The sequence below is a fragment of the Pyxicephalus adspersus genome, chromosome 2, assembly GCF_032062135.1.
Source record: "Pyxicephalus adspersus chromosome 2, UCB_Pads_2.0, whole genome shotgun sequence".
In the NCBI taxonomy this organism is placed as follows: domain Eukaryota; kingdom Metazoa; phylum Chordata; class Amphibia; order Anura; family Pyxicephalidae; genus Pyxicephalus; species Pyxicephalus adspersus.
The window spans coordinates 8,004,070-8,026,276 of record NC_092859.1 but is presented as its reverse complement, the minus strand read 5'-3'; the positions used below and the strand labels follow the sequence as shown (position 1 = coordinate 8,026,276).

At 39.7% G+C, this 22,207-nt stretch overlaps 1 protein-coding gene across 1 annotated transcript; it reads left to right on the top strand.

The window, feature by feature from the left end:
• The first annotated feature begins 1,888 nt into the window (after positions 1–1,888).
• Positions 1,889–9,406, top strand: LOC140322793 (transmembrane 4 L6 family member 5-like). Its single transcript, XM_072399399.1, has 5 exons — positions 1,889–2,138; positions 2,788–2,853; positions 5,754–5,923; positions 6,832–7,042; positions 8,910–9,406. The coding sequence occupies exons 1-4, from the start codon at positions 1,956–1,958 to the stop codon at positions 7,028–7,030; spliced, it is 618 nt and encodes a 205-aa protein (XP_072255500.1). The 5' UTR covers positions 1,889–1,955; the 3' UTR covers positions 7,031–7,042; positions 8,910–9,406.
• Positions 9,407–22,207: the final 12,801 nt, after the last annotated feature.

Sequence of the window (22,207 nt, the reverse complement as noted above, 5' to 3'; positions counted from 1 at the left end):
CTCTCTGATTGTACTTTCTTGTAAAAAAAAAAGATACCTATTGGTAGGCAGGATTGGGGAATTTTTCAACCCCAGTGTAATGGAACACCATTTGATTGGTAATTGGATGGGGAGTGGAGGGGATTTTGGTGAAGCTTTAGTGTTGTCCAACCTCTTCAATAACTCTCCACCAAGAGTTTAGACACTTTGTATATTTGGAGATATGGACTGCTGCCAAAGTTCTAGAACCACACCACTGGAAAATGCCATCCTATGATCTCCAATGCCACTGGCCTGAATTGTCGTTTGATGTCTATTTCTCCATCTCTGAAGCAGGGGTGTCCAACAGGTGGATCGCAATCTACCCGTAGATCGCAAAAGCAACGCGAGTAGATAGCGGAGTCCTGCCTTTCAAAATAAACTCTACCATGCACAGGAATTATTAAGTCCAAATAGCATTCCACCATGACTGATGATCATTTGGAAGTCTTGCTTATTCCATTCGGTTTAGGACGTCATCAGAGTAAGGTAATGGCCAAAAATGTACAGAATAGTCATATCTGTTGAAGTCCTCTCTCTTTATATTATATCTGGTGACCATGCCACACGTAATGACAAGGTGACCTGTAGAAACACATTTGAGCTGAAACAGACAAACAATACTTGGCAGTGTTACCAACAGCCTCGGAAAGGGCTTATTCAGCCTGCTTGTTTCCTGGTGTCTATGAAGTGGTGTGGTTATTGCTGGACTGCCATAAATGTGGACATTGTGCTGGACACTGCAAGCAGAATCTAGACTTTTGTAGGAGCCATGGTGGAGGATGCTGTCCAATCAGAATCTGATTGTTCTGCCTCTGAGAATATGACACTCTCATTCTTATCCCTCCCTCAGGAAAATGCTTGAACACATTTTTGCTTCATGACGAAAATTTACCTAAATTTTCTGAAAATTTCTTCACAATTTTTGCTGTGATAACAACTTTGAGATCATCTTGATTTATAGTTGACTTATTGATTGTAAAACTCCCCAGAGCCTAAAGCAGCAAAGCAACAACTAAGCATAACATTTCCACCACTATGTTTCACAGTTTGTATAATTTTTCCTCCTTTCTCTGCATCAAATATGTCTACTGATACCGTGAACAAACACTTCTATTTTTAAAGCATTGTTCCAGAGGGTCTGGTCTTTGCATATACAATCCATGGAAAACTGTAGTTGTGCTTGTTCTTTTTGAAAAGCCATCCTGCTGCTAGAAGTTAGTGGCATTTAAACACCCAAAATTTCCCTATCACTGCACTCAGTGGGTGCCAAAGGCTGATTGGCGAGGAGCAGTTACTTTTTATACCTTGTAGCATTTTTTAGGCTTTTCTAAATCCCCAAAACAGCTATCCTAACTGCCGGTCATCGCTCCTGGATGCCTAATGGTTAACATTGGGTGCCTGGTAAGTGATAACCTCACTACAATATGAACATCTATGTGAATTAGCCCTTAGTGTGGAAATACCCATTAAACATGGCACCAATCGGTGCGGGTTTGTCCCCATTGCTGCTGTATTTCCCCAGATTTCTGCCACAACAGCGATTACGACTGTTAAAGCTCGATAAAGGGGTAAGCTTGAAGGGGTACACAGCTAGAGGTTTATCAATTTATTTATTTTTTTTATTTTTACTTTTTTTAGCTATAGGGTTATGGCAGTTTATGCATTTTTTCCTTTTAAACCTTGACATTTTCTGGGTTATCATGCCACATGTTGTCACAGGATGTCATTATGTCATTCTACTGCATGGAAAATTGTACAGATGACAGATTGGAGTAATCTCTCTTTGCAGTCCAAACTTCACTGTCCTGTAAATCTTTATTACCAGTGGGCAGGGACTGGTGTGAGAATATAAAGGACTACATCCATTTACTCTTCACAGTCTCCTCTCCTTCCATCATTTCAGATTTCGGCATTTGGATCACCCATCATTCGCCATGTGTACGGGAAAATGCTCCAGGTTCATCGGGATCGCCCTCTACCCCATGGTTGTGATCTCCATTGTCTGCAATGTGATCATGCTTTTCCCAGGATGGGAGACAAATCCTATACAGAACCCAGGGGAACAGATGACTCCAGAAGTTCTGTACCTGGGCGGCGTCATTGGCGGCGGATTACTGGTATAAATTATACTGTCATCTATGGGTTGGAAATGTATATTGAGAATTATTTAAAAGGGGGTGTCCTTCAGCAATTTAATCTTTTAGATATATTAGTATACTATCACTGGTTGGCTTTCAATGGGCTCATCTATATGGGCTTCCTTTGTGAACAAAATTCACTACAGTGTTACTTAAACCCAATTGGATCTCACTAGGACCAAATGAAACCAAAAACCAGCATTTTTGTATTTTACTGTTCCATTCACCATAATTATCAAGTGTCAATCAGCCAAATTCTTACCAGATAGTGGTCGCCATTTTGAAAGTGAAGAATGGCATAAGCTGCAATGAGGATCCTGGAGTTTGTTTTAAAATTTTGGCGATTGCCCATTTTAAGGGACATGGATTTTTCAATCTACAGTTCAGGGTAAATACGATAAGGTGATCAAATTACCGCCTTATAAAAAAGTATATAAGTATAGTATAGCATTAAAAAAAATGGCGGATAGATTTGCAAAAAATGGAAAACAGAAAAGTGGCAATCTGTGATCATTACTAGTTTATAATTGAAGGGAGTAAGACAGGAGAGGGCAGGGCGGGTACCCTTTATACAAAGAAAATAAATAACATATTGGCAATCCTAATTATTATTTTATTTTTTCCCCAGGTCCTGATTCCAGCCATCCACATCCAAGCCACAGGACGGGAGGGATGCTGCAACAATCGCTGTGGGGTAGGTTCCTGATTGGTTGTAACTTACAAAAAGCTGGACTCTGATAGCTGATATGACACGCTCAGTCTTATCCTCCACATCAGAATGAGGAGGAAAATGCTTGGATGCATTTTTACTAAATGGCGAAAATTTACCTAAATTTTCTGAAAATTTCTTCACAATTTTTGTAGTGATACCTTTGAGATCATCCTAATTTATAATTGAGCAGCAAAAGCAGCAAAGCAGCAACTAATCATAACATTTCCACCACTAAGTTTCACAGTTTATATCATTTTTCCTCTTTTCGTTGCACCAAATATGTCTACTGATACTGTGGACAGACACTCCTATGTTTGAATTATTGATCCAGAGGGCCCGGTCTTTGCATTTACATTCCATGGGAAATTGTAGTCATGCTTGTTCTTTTTGAACAGCCATCCAGCTACACATTCCATGAAAGTTAAATCGTGCCGTTCTCTTCTTGATTGTAGATGCATGCACTTTGACACAAACTGTTGCCAGAGTTGTTTGCAAATCCTGCAATATAATTATGGGGTTTTTGGAAGGGTATTGGAGTAAATTCTCTTGGGCTCAGTTTGCCAGCCCTGGACAATTATCTATTATTTTTCTAGGTCACTTGAAGATTTTTTCATTACAGTTGAATAAATCATTTCTAATAATTTGGAAATCTTTTGAAATCCCTTGCCGGATTTAAAAGCTTCCACAACTTTCTTTCTGAAGCCCCTTTAGTCTTGGTATGATGACACCACATACATGAAAAACAAAGAGAACCCCCGATCCTCCATAGCTGAGTGGTAAATAAGACAGATTCACTCTTCATACTCCTTATGGAGGTGCTAATCATTGTCACCCAATCAGAAACACCTGATTCTAATTCCATGGATCGGAAACGTTGGTAAAGTTTGAGGGTGTACTTACTTTTTCACATGATCAATCTGCCCCTATTTGGCGGGGAAGGTCTCTGTCTCTCCACCACTCTTTTCTCCCCTTCCATCAGCATGTTCCTTGTTGGCACATGAGCACTACACCACAATTCAAGGGCTCCTTGAGCTGATTTTCCCTCCCCCAGCCAAAGCTTTGCTGACATTTTCAAATTCAGGAATTTTCACAGTTTGCATTTAAAAAAAAAATGTCCTAATACAATTATTAATGACTTTTATAGCTGCCTGGGGTTCAGCTTTAAATTAGCGCTAAGTGGATTGATAACATTTTTAAGGTAATAAGCCAAAGCAACCAATCAAAAAGCAGGGCAGCTGAATTGGGAATGGGTGCGTCACCCATTGGGTGAGTTACCAGCAGGTTCTGAATCAGTAACTCAGAATAAGTTTCTAGAACACAAAAGTCAGATAGAAGGGAAGTCTGAAGCATCTGACCATAGTCCTGTTTGTTTTGCAATCAATAAAACACATTTGTCATTCTATGTGATATTAAAAAAGTCCCTTGACCATCTGCTCTAAAATTATCTTATCTTACTTGCAATTATGGAAAAAGCAGGGTAAACCACCTGACTGTACATGGGTCATTAAAACCTTCTTTATCTCTGCCTTGGCTCCCCCTACTGTACCGCAAAGAGAGTGTAACTAAATTGTCTCACTTGAATAGATATGATATGTAATATGGCTCCTGGGGGGTGGAGCTTGCATATGATATATATAATGGCAGCTCCTCAGAGGTGGAGCTTATCACTCCAGCTGAATGATCCCCATTTCTTTGAAATCTATTCAAAGCACATTTTTGATTCTCCTAGCTTTATGTAAAAATTAAACATTGGGCAGAGGGAAAAATGCATGAGTGCATTGCTGATCCCATTTCTAAAATACTTATTTTTAGTATATAATCTTTCTGTGTCTTTGACCTAGAACAAGGTAGCAGATCAGAAAATGCTTTCAGAAAATGTTTTGTGCCACTTTGGTCAATTTAGTAGTTTCAGGCAAGATAGCTAACAGACACATTTTCACAATGTTGCGGCTGATTGGTCTTTTACCTAAAAGGCCAAAGATATTTTATGTTACATTTTACCAGCATTTTTTATGGTGTATTTTGCTTTGCTTTACTATGTTATATAATTCTATATTGTATTATGGAATAATATAGTATGCAATGCTATACTAGTTTACAGCATTCTGTATTATATCATACTATGTTATGGTATCTTGTGCTATAGCATAATTATTTATGGTTTTGTATAATATATTTTATGCTACACTTATGTTATCAACACATATTATATTTTACATGGCATATTAAGCTTTGCTTTACTATCTTTTATTATTCTGTATTGTATTTTGGTATATTATAGTATTCTATGCTAACTAGTTTAGAGTATTCTATGTTAGATTATTCTTTATTAAGCTATGCTATACTAGCTTACTGCATTCTGTATTGTATCACAATATTTGGTATATTGTGCTGTACTATAATCATTTATGGTATTTTATATTGCACAAGTTTACGTGATGCTATACTAACATATTATTCCATATAATAATATTTGATATTATATTATGCCATAACATACTATTTTACAGAATTCTATAATATGGTATTTTACAGAGAATTGCATATTAAGTTGTAGTATACAAACTTACATTTTATTTTATGTTATACTAGTAAGCAGTAATTTTTTTTACATACATAGCAAAGTTTGATATTATACTTGTTACATTATTCTACAATATTTTGGATTTTATAACTCTACTGGTAAATAGGGAAAAGGTTTTTAGTGCTGTTTTGGGGAGATTTTGTCCCATTACAGTCCCACTGACCACACATAGGAGAAGTTCTAACCCTTCCTTACTTGTTTCATTACTATCCAAAAACTGTCTGAAATTCAACATTAAAGTCTTTTTATAATTAAGATTTCCATTGGTCATGACATTGGTAAACCTTCTCTTCCCTAGATGTTCCTGTCAATCATCTTTGCTGCTATTGGCGTGGTTGGGTCGCTGTACGGTTTTGTAGTATCCATCGTGGGCATGGCAAAAGGACCAGTATGCCAATATCATCCTCTTCTAAACCTTACGCAGACGAAATGGGGAAGACCCTTCGACTCCGAGCTAGAAGATTTTAAGTAAGAGCTGGCAATTATTTCCAATCAACTCAGGAATTAGTAAATGAAAAGTCCTTCCACCCCCTTCTGTGGTCTAAAACACCTTTGGGTAACATTACCAGTAGCAGTGCTTTGCCTCATGGTCACTTTTAGTACTTTTATTAATCTTTAAATGAATTCTGTCTATTTTTCGGAGTCCCTTGGATCCAAGGCTTAACTATACATTGACTTTTAGCCCAAGGCTGTAATAAGCCTTGCCATGGGTCACCAACTGTCAAGTTCAGTGGTTTCCTCTGCCCAATGAAGTTCTGGAATTTAACATTTCAATGTCAAGGGAACGTTGGAGGTGAAACTTAGTTTTAAAATTTGCAGAAATGGAGGCTCATGGATTGAGTTGAAGCTTGTCACAAGTTCCTGTAGGTGGAAAAAAAGAAAGCCTTGTTACTTTTCATTTTAGGCCATATTAAATATGACTTGAAGAGCAAGCTTTTTTAACTACTCTTCAGTCATGGGTGTTTGGTAGTGGTTGGGGGTACCCAATACTGCCAAAACAAACTGTTAGGGACAACAGTAAAGACCTGGCCAGCATCATCAGGCTGGGCAACAGCCTGGAACCTTTTTTGTTACACACACGAATGGTGTGTGGGTACCTTTGTGCTTATAACAGACCGGCATTTTGGGTCAAGGTACTGCAATGCAGACTATGTGGAAGATCTGGAGCATGTACCCTGGTTGTCCAAGCTAAGCAATGCCCCTGCTAAGCTGTTTTAAGTGAACCTTTAAATACTAAACAAGAAGAAGATTCTACTTTGGGTTAGAAAGGTTGGGACTCCACACCATGTCTTTAGATCCACAATTTTTAGAAAGAAGCTCATTCTGTAAGGCATGGTAAAAATATTTGTTTTTGATTATATCTTCTTATTTTGTAGCAAAGACAACTACTTGTTCAACAAAGAATTTTGGAACACCTGCATCTACCCCCAGGGAGTGGTGGAGTTTAATATCATCCTATTCTCCATAATGCTGGCTTCCACCTGCATCTCGCTTATCCTCTGTTCCATCCAGATGGTGAATGGACTCTTTGGTTGTCTCTGCGGAACCTGCCGGGGGAAAAATGACTTGGATTAACCGCTAACTCAGGTATGGAAACTACTGGTAATTAAAGGAACTGTGACCCGTAGGCTGTCACTGTTATAGGAAAATAGTGGCTGCCTAGCTTTAATTATAAAAAAACAACTGGCTTCCATTTCTGCTAGAGACAAGCACGTGTCCTGAAATTTTTATATGATTCAAGATCTACTAAGCATTAAAGGCATTGGTTTAGCCCACAGCCAAAGAACTAACCTTCTCTAAGATAGGCCAACAATGGCAGACCACGAAGTTATCGGGGTTTACTTCAGTTGCCATTGCCTTGAGAACCTCTTTAGCTGCAACAAGTTGCCATTTACTGGGTGATTAGAATAGTTAATACCATTCCAGATTAGGTGTGAAATGAGCCTCTCAGCTTCCAGTCTGCTCTACATGTATCCACACACAGTATTACCACTGCCAAATGACTCAAAACCCAGGATTCATAAATCAAAAATTATAATCGTGGCACAAAAACTAGCACTTCATATTGAAGTACTGAGGTACCAGTTTGCATGTTCTCCCTGCTTTCCAATAGGTTCCTCCAGTTATTCTGGTTTCCCCCACACCAAAAACATGCAGTTAGGTTAATTGGCTCCAACAGAAATTGTCCCTAGTGGATGTTAGATAATAATAATAATACAGATAATAAAAATGTAAAAATGATATGATAACGCAACATAACGTAACTGAACATATATACCATAACATAAATAAATGAACAAGTTAATGCACGAACAAAACTCAATAAAACAACTTATAAAATAAATAGCATAATGTAATACCAAAATATAATGCAATAGGTCTGATTTATTAAAGCCTTCCAAGAATGGAGAAGATAGACTATCAAAGAGAAAACTGGGCGATCCAGCAAACATGGAATAGATTTACTATTATTACATTTTCTAGTAGATGATAAAAGTTTTTGCTTTTGAACAGGATCCATACCAGGTTTGCCAAATCATCCAGGTTCTAGCCTTGGAGAGCTCTAAAGAATCAGACACAATGGGCCTGATTTATTAAAGCTCTCCAGGACTGGAGAGGATACATTTTCATGAGTAAAGCTGGGTGATCCAACAAACCTGGAATAGATCTGGTCCAGGACTGAAAACATTTGCTAACAAATATCAAATTACTTTTAAAAAATCTATTCCAGGTTTGCTCGATAACCCAGCTTCATTGGGGAATGTGTATCTACTCCAGCCTTGGGGAGCTTTAAAAAATCAGGCCCAATGTATCACAATTACAATGTATTGTGAAAAAACAGCTGCATATATGATACGTATCAGATCTTCTTTTTAAGTCTTTTAATACCAGGGGCTCAAGAGCCTACAACACTTGGCAGACACATAAATTAAGTCCCAGGCACCCAACACAGCAACCATTCTCGATCAGATCTCCAAAGAACCCTAGGGTTTTTCCAAAGATTGTTCAGAGTTCCTCAAGCTGTGGCTGATTGACCTCCCCTTTTATGATTCCTGCATAGTTCTGGGGCCAACGCTCCTTGTTAGCACTAACTGCATCAATGTAATGACTTTTTGGGGGTCTATAACGGTGTTATTCCAACTACCACACATAGAGGGGAATTTTTGTTCCACTAGCCATTATTTTAGGAGTTTTTTTTTTTAGAGTTTCCCAAATTTCCCCCCAAAATGTATTTTATTAGGGATTTCCTAAGATTGATTAATTATTTCAAGGGTTTCTCTGGGGAAAAATAGACAGATAAATAAAGTCTTAGACTCTCTGCAGCTCCACAATGACACTACCTGTCTTTGAGAATAAATATATGGTATTTGTGAACATAAATATGATAAATGTAATTTATTTTTTTTTATTATACATATTTCATATAAAATGTGTAATTTTTTTTCTTGTTCAGATTGAAATGTTTTAATTTACTGGCTGACCCTTCAGAAGAAGTTCCTCTTCCTATCTTCCATAATTCCCCCCACCACAAAGGCTGGCTCCTTTGATCCTTTGGACTTGATCACCTGATGCCATTCTTATTGTGCACCTGATAACCCCGCATGTGAACTGAAGAAGAAATAAGAAGGGGATCCGTTCACACTGAGACAAAATGAAAGGACAACGCTCACCCTGACTAGTCTCTGTACAGAAAGGATTCTGGGAAACATCCTAGATTTGTATTTATTCCTATTTTTCTATTCCCATTTTTAAAATTTGTATTGATGTCAAGTTGTTAATAAACTGATATGTAGAAATGTAAAAAAATCTGGTTAAAGTTACTCCACTGTTGGTATTTTTATGGGTCGCTTCACTCTGGACCCCACCTTGTTCCTGCCTTTGTATCTTTTCACTTGAGTTTCAATAATCCTATTGCATTTTTCAAAATAATAATAAATAAAACTGCCTCATAATCACCCCAAATCCCAGAGCTCTACATCATTAGGTTGCTCATAGACCACAGGTTTGGTTACAGAAACTCTCATCTTAAACTTCAGAGCTGCTTCAAGACCCCAGCACCACCAAGGTCCCAAAATCAAGGCTTGTAAGCTGCTCCTGAGGCTCCCATCTTCAACTTTGAAGCATCTTTATGGCCGAATCTCAAGTTTTAGAGCTGCTCCAAGACCCCAGTACTAGCACCACAGCTTCCTCCTCAACTCTAGGACTTTCCAGAACCCTTGTTCCAAAGCTTCCCCTAGACCATTGACTCCAGGACTTCTCGAGGACACATATTCCAGAAATTTTCCAAGACCCCCTGGAGATTCTCCAAGCATCTCTTGACTGTTGCTGAAGCTGGAAATCTTGGAGTAGCTTAGAAGCTAGAACTGGGGGTCCTGAAACAGCTCTGAAGCCAGGGCTGAAGATCTGGGAGCGGCTTTAAAGCTCCAGCTTTAGATCAGGTATTAGGGAACAGTTATATGTCAATGTTAGTAATATTCTATAGTCATGTCATTAACTGCCCATTGGAGGAAGCGCACCTGTATGTTTTTGGGATGTAGGGAGAACCTCATACAAACACAGAAAGAACATACTCCATGCATACACAATGTATTGTCTAATTAATAGATTTAAAAGAAGCCATTGTCTACACCGGTATGAACCTGATGGACACCCACTGCCTACACCATATCCTACCTTGTTAAGTGCACAGATTTGTTCTTGCCTTAATTGCTTTATGCTTCTGATGTAGTGCATGAGGTTGTTGTTGTTGTTGGCCCCCTGGATATCCTATTTGGCCCAGGTTGCTTTACAGTTTATCTGGTTCTGTCCAGAAGTGCCTTGTATTTCCTCTGGCCCCCAGTGTTTAACATGATGGCAATAGAACCAAAAATAGGTAAGCGTTTTCTGGGGTTTTATGGGAGATCAAAGCAAACCTGTTGTTTTCCTCTAATGGTACACTAGGGTCAAAGAGTAGATTTCAGAAGCACACAGAGATAAAATGTATCACTAGATGCTTGGAGCCAAGTCAATACTATGCTCGTTCACTCTTCTGCATGAACTCTGCTGCTGAGAAGTTTCCAACAAATTAATGAAAGGAGTTCATTATTGCACAAGTTGGTCTTTCAGTCCATCTTCTAGAACAGAGGTAGGCAAACTCAGGCCTTTAGGCCAGATACGGCCTAGCCAGTTCTCCAGTCTGGCCTAACGCCCCCCCCCCCCCCCTAGGTATTTATTGGTGGATCCAGCCTAATTGAATTGTCGTGTTATCACGTGTTACCGAGATATAATTGAATTCCCGCACAGTAACCCCAATTACTATGCCTAAAGAGCAGAAGCAACGGGCAGCTACCAGTCCCCGGAAGGTTGACCTCGAATTTCGTGCCTTCACACCCGAATGGACTGACGAAGCCCTGTGTTTAGTGTGTAACAACAGCACTTTCAAGCGGTTGAATCTCAAGGGGCATTTCGATGCAAGCACTTACAGACTACACCGCGGATGAGCAGAAGACTGAGGCTGCTCGCTTGCAGTCACGGTTGGAAAAAACCTTTCCTTGGACACCTTGTTTCTTCTAGCCTAGTGTGCATCTTGACCTCCTGAAATGGCCTAGTAGTCCAAAACGTTTGCCGATCCCTGCTCTAGAAGGTAAGAAAGTAGTGAATTTCTTGCTATTATTGCGCTGTTTACAGTAACCCCTATCCCAGCAATATTTTAGAGCAGGAGTGTCAAACTGAAACACACAGAGGGCCAAAATCAAAAACTTAGACCAAGTCGGGGGGCCAAACCCAAAATCCACCGAAAAAATTTAAGTTTTTCCTTCTCACCAGATACAAAACCTTCCCACGTGGAAACCACATTCCCGCTCAACACTTCCGGAACAACACCGCAACAGAGAAAGAGGCCTAAGAATTTTTATGACATAATAAACTCAAAAAATGTTTCTCAAATCAAAATGATCTACTAAGAATAAAAATGCTAAACATACATTTATTTATATATATACTGAGTATGACACAGAAGTGACTGATTGGAGACATTAAATGGCAGAACATTGCACAGACATTGCACTACAATACTATAGTGACCTGTCATAGGAGAATGACGTGCTGCACAAGAAAAAGAACTGCTAACCAGCAGTGCTCACCTCAGACTGCTCTCCCACCCTCCCTGCCTCCCTCCGAACTTTCTACTGTTACACGGAGTCTTCTCACACAGAAACACATCCCCAACATCCCTGTAGACATGCTGGGCTTTTGCCTTTGCCTTTTTTACTTTGCTTTGCTTTTGCCTTTCCGATCACCTGTGATGTGTGAGAGGGGGGGCGGGGAGGGGCAGAGATCCCTCATTTGTCACATAGACAAGAGTGATGCCGAGACTACAATTTCCGGAATTACTTGAGTCTATGAAACATAACAACAGGGGCCATGCAGCGATGCCGGTAATTATAGTAGTGGTATCGCTCTCTGCAATAGGTAGTAGCTGACGGGCCAGATGCAATTCACCTTCAGAATGCCCTGGGGGGCCAAAAAAAGGACCTTGCGGGCCAGAGTTTGACACCCCTGCTTTAGAGGAACCACATCCTCAAATATCAAGTGCCAAACACAAATATCAGTAAGAGACTATTGTATGATTTAAAGTCACGTTGACAATGTCTAGTAGTCTCATTCAAGGTTCAGTTGGGAAGGTCCAGTATACTCAACTCATTCAAGATCAACATCCAGAATCCAATTTTTAGATAATGTTCACACGCTTGGTGCATTGGCCACAAATTCAGATGGCCATCCTGGATGATGCCTAACAAACATGAATTGTTTTTTAGAGAAGCAGATGACGGAGTTCAGTGAAACTTGTGAAAGGTAATAAAAACCTGGATGAATTCTACTAATTTAATAATTCCTTATGCACATTAAAAAATAAATCTGATGACAGGTCCACTTAAATTGTCGGAAAACCCAAGAGAGATCCCTTCAGGATAGAATATGTTATTCGCTAACAACACAGAGAATGTTGTGACCAATGTACCAAACCTGTGATGATCATCTCCACATTAGATTTCTTCTCAAATTAATTAGAAGCCTTAAAGAGCCTGTGCAAGGAGGGACATGCTGATGTAGATTAATCTCTCATCATCAGCCTATTCCAATTTATTCACTGATTCCACATTTCTCCTCTAATTATTGACAATGTCAGTTTCATTTTTCACTGCTCAAAAACTGAGAGGAAATAAATACGGCCTTCACCCAGCTCCGCTCTATTATATGAAAATATTCCACTACTGAAAGACCTATAGCTATGTAGAGAATACACAAAATTCGTCTCATCAGTCTCTGCGCCAGAGAATGTTTAATTTCCCCCCACAGTACCTGCATTCATTTTCAAGGTATGTGACAGGGACCCACCAGAGGTTTTTTTTCTAGTGTGAACTGAGATGAGCCAATAAACTAAAGATGAGCAAATGTACCTAATGTACTTGAAAGGTATTAGGTTGACATGAGCGAACATCCTTATACATTGGTTAATTAAAGGCTGTCATTCTAAATTCTTCCACTAGGTAGTGCTGTGTTAGTTTTTATTCAGAAAAAAAAAAAAATATGAATAACAATGAACACAGCACCACCTAGTGGAAGAAATGTCAAAACTTGCTACTCAGGAAAGTCAGAGTGCCCGATCTGCATACTGGTCACATTCTACTAGTTTACTATGACGAGAGATGTGCAGAGTTTGACAAAAGAGAAGATTTTCTAAAGCCTGGATGGGGCCCTCTAACCTGTCCACCCTATGCACTGCCTACTTGTACCATTACAGCCTTGTGTGGGGTTGGCCTTAAGGAATAGACATACCTTTCCAGTTGTGAAAGTCCCAAACTTTAAATGACCCCAAGTCCTAAGACAGAACTTTACTCCATGATAACAGGACATCAAATGTTTTTATACTCACAATTTCAAGGTAGCTGCAGATAATAAACAGAGATACTTACGTTTCCAGCCATGGTACTATTACTATCAGATTTTCAGGATCATTACTGAGCAGTCATATATTCACGTATAGCAAAGTTCAGACTAAAGAATGTCTCGTGACCAGTTGTCTAATTTTATGGCTGGTAAGCTGCTCAGCTGGATATACGTACATACCACATTGACATTCCTTACATCTGACGGCTCTAGGAAAAGTCATTGAGGTTTCTCTTTGACAAATAGTTTTGTAAAACTTGACTAGATCCTGGTTTTTTAGTAAAGAAAGAGTTAGAAGATTTCCCTGGCCATCACGTCCCTGTAGAGATTAAAGGTGCTCCATTTAATCATTGGCTTCATGCTGGAAGGAGCTCATATGGTTCCCAAAGCTGGAAGAAAACTTAGCTCTAGGCTACCAAGTCTGTAGACCAAGATGGGTTTGTTGGGTACCCAGCCAGACTGCTCTTTGTGTTGTTCTACTTTTAGGAAGACATTGAGGTTTCTCTTCCACAAATGGCTTTGTAAAACTTAGCTTTGTAAGAGTTGGGAGGATTATGACTATTGGATTTTGATTGGTTGTCTACATGATTTCTATTGGGTTTTGATTGGTTCTCTACATGATCTCAACAACCAATCCCCTGCACATACAAAATTCAAATGCCCGCATATACATTTACCCACAAAAATAAAAATAAAAAAACACACACAAAGCTCCATACCTAAATGGGAACAATAAATAAAGCATACATAATGGAGAAACAGATCATTAAAAACCCTCAGTCTATAAAATCTAATTCTGTATGGTTTGCAAAGAGAAGCAATTTCAAAACACTGCTGGATATACAAGGGACCAAAATGGCGCACACTGGTAGCTCCATTATCTCTAAGTGAATGCTTATATTACTTATGCCTGGAAATTACCTTAATACCACATCCTTTTAGAACACCAACCATTTCCAATGACGACCAATCAATGGACCATACTTCAGATGGAAATCTCAACCATGAAATGGCTTGGTAGTTGTATTTTCTCTCCTAGGCCAATGGTTACCAGTCCTTCCTAACTGTAATCCTGTTGTAGGGCAGGGCAAAAAGAGCAATTGCCCAGGGACCCCCTTTTTACAGTGCCACAAGTGACTGAATGTCAGGGTTACAGGGAGCTGGAATGATATGTATTTGGGGCCCCTACTTCACATTTGCCCAGGGCCATTTTGTCTGAACAATTCACAGGAATAAAGTTTGCTTTCCTAATTCTAAGATATAATTATTGGTCTCTCCTGTTCTCTCTCGAAAAAGCTCATCCTGGCATCATAACTGCTTTCATCCCCTCCCCATCCTTGTCAAACCCCCTGACCAAGGTAAAGGGGTGCACAGGGCACTGTGGGTTTCTTATAAACAAATAAAGTATATCTACATCCAAGAAATGAATCACCATCCCAATTTCTTAGAATAAAAGATTATCATTGGCAGTCTTATTCCCTTGCACACATTTTATTTTCATTTGCAATTTTGCATTTGCATATACAGAGGACATTTTTTAAAACTGGCCCTTGACTAGTTCTGACTATTTATATCTAGTGCTCATAGAGAAATAGTTTCCTAAATGGCCGCACTGACTTACCAGATATGACCAGTAGGTTGTGCTGCAGGAGACACACAGCACCCCAGCTTCTAGCCTGTGTAATTCTTTGCAACTAGTTGACCCTACTCTGTAACTGTATTAGGGGAATGGTCACAATAAAACCAATTTTGCAAAGAAATCATTGGTCGGCACCTAGCTTGGCACCACAATTGGATCTGCAGTTATCTTTTTACATTTTTGCAGTTCTGTGTAAGACAGAATTCATTAAATAATTCAACTCATCACCATTGTCTCTATATTCCCCCTGCACAATTTCATTTTTGCACATATTTCTACCATTACCGTCCACATGACATAATGCCATCATGCGACCGGGTATCAGCACCTATATCTTCCTTAATCTCATTCTATATCTTGCAAAGCGTCATTCAGTCCAAACTCCATGCACCTATCCCGTGACTGCAATCTGTCAGGCTGGCCTCATCTTGTGACTGCAATATGTCAGGTGGATCAGGGACATAAAAGGGACAAACCCGTATTCTCTGTACCGACTCCAATCCTCTAACACACCATCAGTACTCACCACTGCTCACCATGTGCACCGGCAAGTGTGCCAAATGCGTTGGGTGCACCCTCATCCCCCTCTCCATCATCTGCATCACCTGTAACGCCATTCTGTTTTTTCCTGGATGGAGCACAGAGCCCTCTCAGAATGCCGGACAAAAACTGACCACCGAAGTGACCACCTATTTGGGGATTGTAGGAGGCGGCATTTTGGTAAGATCAATCTCTTAATTTGAAATACCAATCATTGGGGTCTATTTACAAAGCAGGAAACATTCCCTGGTGGAGAACCAGTTAGTTATAGACATTGAAACAAATAGACCTGGAAGATTCTCCACCAGGAAATGTTTCAGTGAATGTCAGATTCACACTCTAAAAATAGACCTTGTGGTGATATACTGTAGTACGTGATATACTTGTAACATGTCTTTATTAATGATGAATATATAAAGTGATTGTGATGCAGAATTACCTACATTTCTGATTCTAAGATTTCAGTCATTGAGCTGCTTAGGTAAAATGTGGTTGGAAAAAAAATTAGAGCTATTTTTTTTGATAGGTAAAATGGGTTAAAATGAGCAACTGTAAAATGGAAGCACTGGCTTCCATTAAACCTTAGAATCAAATTCAAGCTCCTGTGCTTTGCCTTCAAATCCCTACCCAGTTATTGTCCCACTTACATTTCTGACCTGATAGAAAAATACTCCCCCTGCCGCTCTCTTTGCTCCTCCAATGACCTACTAATGACTTCTTCACCCATAACCTCCTCACACGTACAGCTCCAATACTTCTCTAGAGCTGCCCCAACTCTCTGGAATGGTCTTCCTCGTCCTATTCGGCTTGCTTCTACTTTCTTTTTATTTAAAACAGCGCTCAAAACCCATTTATTCAAACTTGCCTACCCATCTTCTTCTGTCCTTTGAAACCATCACTACTTCCCACCACTACATATCTCCCATCCTATGTAAATTCCCCCTCCTACTAGATTGTAAGCTCTTCGGGGCAGGGTCCTCTCCTCCTGTATCACTGTCTGTATCTGTCTGTCATTTACTACCCCTATTTAATGTACAGCACTGCGTAATATGTTGGCGCTATATAAATCCTGTTTATTATTATTATTATTATTATTAATAATAATAATATTAATAATAAATGGTAGACCAGTTTTTCCATTTCTTAAGTCACGGCACATATAATCGCACGGCACACCACTAAGTGAATTAGCTATCTTCTGTCATCAAGTGGATGTGTTGGGTCATTTCCCACGGTACACCCGATGATCTCTCACGACACACTAATGTGCCACGGGCATATAAACAGGATTTTTATTGCGCCAACATATTACGCAGCACTGCACATTATTAGGGGTTGCAAATGACAGACGAGGAGGAGAAGAGGACCCTGCCCCGAAGAGCTTACAATCAGTAGTTTGGAATCACTGCTGTAAACAACATATAATTATTTTACAGTTTATGAACACAATATATCACATTGCAAAACAGTGAATAAAATGTTCTGACGCGTTTCACATGTTTGTGCTTATACATTGGACTTTATACTGTAGCGTCAGATGGGCAAAACGGGTCAGTACGTATTTCAGTTCTTGATGCGCTACCATCAGGCAAGACTGAGTGCTTGGAATGTGTGAACATACGTCAGGTCCACCAATGTGGCACCGATTCAGTTTTTTGGAAATTGAAAGGAGCTTCTTTTTTGAAACCCACTATATGCCTAAAAATCACCTTCAAGCCCACCTATGGGCTCCATGCTCTCCCCTTTCATCAACACCCCCACCCCCACCCTGTAGCCCCCAATTCAGGTAAAAGAGGTTCAGTGGAACACTAACCACATTTTTTACATTTATTACATTATAGAGCACAGGGTGGGACAGAAATGCATTATAGCAACACTCTACACTATAGCGTATTTAAATGAGAAACTGATACTATAACTTCCATATTGTCCGTATCCTAAATTGGCAACCTGACTGAATGGGGTCATTAAAACCACATTTACATGAGGCATAACCTACCCAATATTATAACTGAGATTGTAATTGTCTTTGTTCTTAGTTATTAAGTGGTGCAGATTTGTTTTAATGACATTCAAAACGAACATTTCATATATTCTTTAAATTGCAAACTTTTTTTAAATCTTCAACTTTCATAAAAAATAATTCCTGAAGATCCTGCCATGAAGGTCCTTCTGCTAAAGGGTGACAACGGTCTGTTGCTGTTTTTTAGCTGTGCTTGTGTGTTGTCACCCAGTTATATGGGCTTCAAGGGGTGACAACAAGCATGGCACAGGTTCCAACTGTGACATTGTGCAGGGAATATTTAGCAATGAAAGGCGTAAAGAAAAATTAACAAATATAAATAAAATTTAGACCTACATCAGAAGAATTGTTTGGATTTTTCAACCCACTTATGATCAGTACTGTGAGTTTTGGAAAACTGATTTAGATCTAGTAGTGATCAATAAAAAAAGAGATAATTTATTAAATAGTCACATTGCCTTACAAAATATCGCCAGTAGGTTGTGCTGCAGGAGATATCTGGCAGTTTAAGCTTCTGCCCCCTGTAATTCTTTGTAGCCAGTTGACTCCATTGTGTTACTGTAGTGGAGGGGGGGGGGGTCACAAACAAACTTTTGTATAAAAACTATTGACCTGTACCCAGGTTGGTGACATAATGATGATCTTTTTACATTTTTATCTCAGTTTAATAGCAATCCAGTGTAAGTCAGATTAGGATCTCAGGGAACAAGGGTCCCCCTACATGTGAACTGGACATGCATTCAGAATGAGATCAGGTGCTATAGGCAGATTCTGTTCTTGTAGATTGCTCTGTGCAGTGGACCTGGTTGTTGTGTATGAGGAATCTGCTATATAAGAGGGAAAGGTGGTGGGGGGAATCCTAAGAACAGAGAATTTCTAAATTTCTGGAAATTACCCATTCTCTGTGCATGAAAAGGAAGGGGGGGGGCTTATTTTCAAACATGTTTATTGGGTTTTACACCAGAGGAACAATAAAACAAATTGTTAAATAGAAGCAAATGTAAGGTCATATATAGGTATGGGCGGAAAAAAACACGGAAGAGGTACCGAAGAGTCATGACATTGGGTTATAAAATAGGTAAAATATCATAGACAAGGATGGGCCAAAACTCCAAAAAGATGGGGGTCAGAAGGTTGGCGAGGGGAAGTGAAAGAAGATTCAAATTGCTAACAAGCGCTGAGTAAATGAAGATGGTAGGAAGTTGTCCACCCAAGGCGACCAGATGGAAGTGAACCTGGACATGGGGTGGTGGTGTTGTAGTTTGGTTTTCTTGCACTCCTGGTCAGTCATCTTTTCACTTCGGGGAACCTTGTACAAGCCGAGTTCCATTATGCAATGGATTGTTTAGGAGAAGTGAGGAATTGGGTCTTGATGGGAATTGTTTTCACGTTGCTCGAAGGACTCATAACGTCTCCGCTGTTCTCTTGCATATTATGGGATCATGGTTCCCTCTATAGGTGCAGTTTGTGGTTGTCCAGGGGCAGGGATAACAGCCAGTTCATACAGAAAGTTCTCTGAGATCCAGATAGGCTATGCCGATGTTATCTGGTAAAGCACCCTTTAAGTTTTGCACGGTGGTTGCCTTCTCTGATCCATGAAAAGTTTTGGCTTTAGATATCCCTTGGTCGTTGGTGTGTATACAGTAATAAAACAATGATAAAACTTTTCAGGTAAAGTCACCTGTGAAGTTCTGACTAGATAAACGGCTCTACTAACAAAAACTGCAAACTTGTGCAGTACAATTGAGCAGTCATGCATTCTTGGAGTGGTCATACTAGTTGCATGTATGTTAAAAAAGCATTGCAGACAGTAAACATTGTGCCAGCGTATGCGTGTTATACGTATACTAACATAAGGACTATGGTGCTAACAAGATTTCAATCTTCTGGGTGACATTCACTCCTGGAGACCAAGGACCTCTTGTCAGACAGGACTGGATTACATGAATAGGTAATCTCTATTCATCTCGGTCTAGGAAGCTGACTGAACAAGGACCGTGCAGTTTTCCTGCAATGAAAAGCAAGTAAGGCATTTTCAGAGGGGGTACTGTAATGTCTATGGAAATAACAAAATAACTGTAAGTGTTACTCCATTAGACTCTTAAACATTTAAAACTTTATGAAGTGCCAGATGACTCTGTCCTTCCTGTGGTGACATGGGGGACCAGAGGAAAATTGGGGGATTTGTGTCATTTTGACATGAAGTTTAATGCTTTGATCACCATATCCTAAATTGGTGATCAGTCAGTCAATGTTATATGTAAAAGTGGAGTAAGCTGCCCATACATTACAAATTGTTTCCACTCATCCTTTGGCCATTTTCTTTCCAGATGTTCCTGTCCATCCTGGGCTCAGCTGTTGGACTCTGTGGATCGCTATTCTGTCTTGTGATGTCTGCTGTGGCATTAAGCCGTGGCCCGGTCTGTCAATATTATGCCCCCGTAGAGACAAATACCACCAGCTCCCCTCTACCCACCACCAACACCTCCCTTATCTGGGGTCGCCCATTTGATCACCCATTGACTGAATACAAGTGAGTCTGATATGTTTTTTGGCTATTTTAAAGGTCAGTTCATCCAAAAATGTAAAGGTTAGTTACATCAGTGTAGAGAATAAACACTGTTTTGCATATTTCGTGGGGGTCTCTAGATGGTATTCCTAAAAGATTTTCATGCTAATAGACCACCTGATGGATATGTATCCAATAATTTATAATACATATAATACCTTGGGTTTTTGTTACCACACAGTCTCTTTGTGATATGTCTCCCTGTGTAATCTCCCCTGAAGAAGCCCTATATGGGTGAAAAGCGTGGGGCATGGTGACCTTTTAGCTGATTCCACTTCTTGAATTTGGACTCACTGACCACAGTTTTTACAATTGAAATTATGTTGTAAGATAACTGTGGACTTTGAATTCAATAATAATGTATTATTAAACATATTGTGTTTCCTTGCATACTCACCCAGAACACCTGGACTGAGTTTTGTAGTTTTACATTCAAATATCTCTAGGGGTTGGCATTGAATTATTCAATGGATAGCTAGAGACCCCCTCCCCCCTTTCTATACAATACAGTCTTTGTGATCCTCTTTCTAAATGCTGTGCCCATTCTCTGAGGGGTAGGAGGGTACCCTTTTACCCTGGGGTGGAAGGATAAGGCTGTAGTCAATGGAAGTTTGTGAGAGTCCAGGGAAAATTGGAGGTTTAGGATATTTTGAAGCCCTAGCACAGAAATCACAATGCACAAACATCCCCGACCCTAAATTCTCAAGAGTGAAAGCCTGAAATCACTAAAGCTGACCCAGATACTATAATAGACTTTATGCCCCTCAAAAGAACTTTAGCCTTAGGTTACCTCAAGTCAATATCTTCCTCAGTTTAATATTTGTAATTCTTCAGAACCTTCTTAGAACCTTCAAAACACATCCTACAATATTCTATGACTTTGTTGTAAGGACCTAACCATGGCCCATTTGTACCAAGGAAGTGCCTACAAAGATCTTCCATATTCATTGAGAAGATCCACCTATGTCACCGATCAATCACTCCACCAAACTGATTTCCTATCAATCCAGAGACAAGAGAACTTTTAGGGAATGTGTAGTCAATGTGGGCTTCATGGTCCACCACCTCACCCTCTGTAGGGTTACTAAAGTACCCTCAACATATACCTATTCACTACTACAGTGCTGCATAATGTGTGGGAAAATAATTTACCAACCCAAGTCCTTTTTTTTCCAGCAATGAAAACTACATCTTCCACAAGGAAGTATGGGAGTTATGTGTGGCACCTCCTAACGTGGTGGAATTTAACATAATCCTTTTCTCCATCATGGTGGCAGCGAGTTCCATTGAGTCCATCCTGTTCTGTGTCCAGCTGTTCAATGGTCTTTTTGGCCTGATCTGTGGCACCTGCAGGAAAAAGGATGAAGACTGTAAGAAAATGGTGAATGATGACGACAAAAAAGAATACAAATGTGAGTGACATTTACCTAAATTTTCACCAAAATTTACAAAATTGTCCCAGTTGGTTATTTTATTGAATTGATTGAAGAGACACCACTGACACATTTTGAGTATAGTGAAGGTCATGTCAGTGGCCAATCAGTGGGCTGGAATATTACTTCTTCATTATCACTACCCACGATCCACCTACTGTGTACCAAAATGTCTAGAGTCGCATAGCAATGGATATGGGTGTCCAAGACAATGCTAAGTGTTAGCATGTGCAGACAATTCTATTTGAGAGGAAGTAATTTATGAGTCAGTTTATTTCGGTTGTCTGTGTCCTTAATGCGAAAGGAAATTTCCCGAAAGTGCAGAAAATCTCCTCTAGGACGTTGCCCATCCAAACAAAGTTTTCATTGCCAAAAAAATATTGGTATTTGAAGTAATCCAGCTTGAAACAATTCTTGTGCTTTGCCTTTATTTTAAGGCTTCCTGTAACAAAGACCAGTGACTGCTGCTCTTTTTCCTTGTGCAGGGTGGTTGGTCTTGTCTTCGCCCCTTCTGTAGTTATCTGTGGGCAGCCTGTAGTGGGTGGAGCTGACAGGCCCCTCCCACATCTCTTCTGTCTGCACAGGCTCTGTACAGCACAGTGAGGATGTTACTGTTTCT

Bases quoted from the DNA above. Each gene is read 5' to 3' on its own strand.
- LOC140322793 (XM_072399399.1), top strand. From the start codon at position 1,956: ATGTGTACGGGAAAATGCTCCAGGTTCATCGGGATCGCCCTCTACCCC. The intron at 2,854-5,753 runs GTAGGTTCCTGA...TCTCTTCCCTAG, and splicing joins GCTGCAACAATCGCTGTGGG to ATGTTCCTGTCAATCATCTT. The intron at 5,924-6,831 runs GTAAGAGCTGGC...CTTATTTTGTAG, and splicing joins TCCGAGCTAGAAGATTTTAA to CAAAGACAACTACTTGTTCA.